Genomic DNA, 1,369 nt, shown 5'->3' with positions numbered 1-1,369 from the left:
GCTTGGGGACAGGGCCAGCCCGCTGCTTCCAGCCGCGGCCTTAGCCCTGACAGCTGCCACCCTGTGTGTCTGCATTACAGATTTCTTCACCAACTACCGCCCCCCACAGACGCCTACACCTTCAAGCTTCCTGGAGCCCCCCAGCTTCGGCCCCATGGCTGACCCGGTCCTCAGCAGTGGGATCCTGGCCTCGGAGGTGCCCTCTGCCTGCTCGGGCATGACCCACCTCTCAGGACATAACCGCCTGCAGGTGAGCTCACCCTGCCCAGCTCACCTGCCCACACCCCGGAGGTTTTCAGGGTACTTCCTGAGTATGCTCAGTCCATCGAGAGAGACTGGAGGGGGAGAAAGACCCCATCTCTGCCCTCCAGGAGGGCACCGTTCAGCTGGGGAGGAAAGACCCTCATGAAGCAGAACTGACAAGATGGTTGCGGGGGAAGCCTGAGGACAGAGGAGCGTGGAGCTGGGCTGCTTCCAGGAAGACTTCCTGGAAGAGGGGGGAGTTCTGGGCCTTAGTGAATGACTTGGGTTTGGGCAGAAGAAGAGACCAGTAGAGGGGAGGAGAAGCAGGAACGGAAGCATGGAGGCCGAAGCTGAGCGTGTGCATTTAGGAAGCAGTGACTCCATCATTTTGGTTCAGGAACGCCCAGGCCCACTTCAGATATTGCCCCCATGATGCTAGGATAGTTGCCTTTTCCCTCCGTATCAGACTTCTCAGGCACTAGCATAGTTCATTGTTTGAGAGGTCTCTCTCCTTGACTAGACTGTGAGCTCCTTGCTGGAAGGGCTATGCTTTACTCACCACTGCATCTTCTCATACTTAGCACAGTTCAAGCACATTCACGGCACTGGGTAAATGGTTGCCCAATGAGTGAGCAAGTGAGTGAACGGCTGAGTGTGTGGATGGATGGGTGTGGGGGAGAACAGATCGCTGGGTTGTAGATGGGGGTAGATGCTTACATGGTTGGTATATATATAGGTAGGTGAGTGGTTGGTTGGATGGATGGGCTGGTGGATGAATTTGTAAATGAGTAAGTAGTTTTGTGGATCAATAAATGGGCTGGTGGATGGTTGTGCGGCTGGTGAATATACAGATGGTGGATAAGTGGACGGACTATGGATGGGTTGGTGGGTGAGTGAAGGAAGTATAGGTGGTTGGATGGATTGATGAATGGGTTAATACCTGGTAGGCTGGTAGAAATACAGGTAGATGAGCTAGCTCATAGATGAGAATAGATAGGTAGGTGAATGGATGGAGGATGGATGGATGGATGGATGGATGGATGGATGGATATGGATGGATGGATGGATGGATATGGATGGATGGATATGGATGGATGGATGGATGGATGGATGGATGGGTGGATGG

At 53.5% G+C, this 1,369-nt stretch overlaps 1 protein-coding gene across 1 annotated transcript in view; it reads left to right on the top strand.

Annotated features, from left to right (window-relative positions):
* Positions 1-76: 76 nt before the first annotated feature.
* Positions 77-1,369, top strand: part of MLXIPL (MLX interacting protein like) — a gene marked incomplete at its 5' end in the record, with an annotated part of 14,789 nt that continues 13,496 nt past the window's right edge. The window contains one exon of the mRNA XM_028498042.2: positions 77-250. Coding sequence (XP_028353843.2) covers positions 77-250 — 174 coding nt within the window. The remainder of the gene's footprint in view (positions 251-1,369) is intronic.

This window comes from Physeter macrocephalus, chromosome 14, assembly GCF_002837175.3.
Source record: "Physeter macrocephalus isolate SW-GA chromosome 14, ASM283717v5, whole genome shotgun sequence".
NCBI lineage: Eukaryota > Metazoa > Chordata > Mammalia > Artiodactyla > Physeteridae > Physeter > Physeter macrocephalus.
The sequence above is the reverse complement of the archived record's forward strand: the minus strand, read 5'-3'. Positions and strand labels throughout refer to the sequence as shown.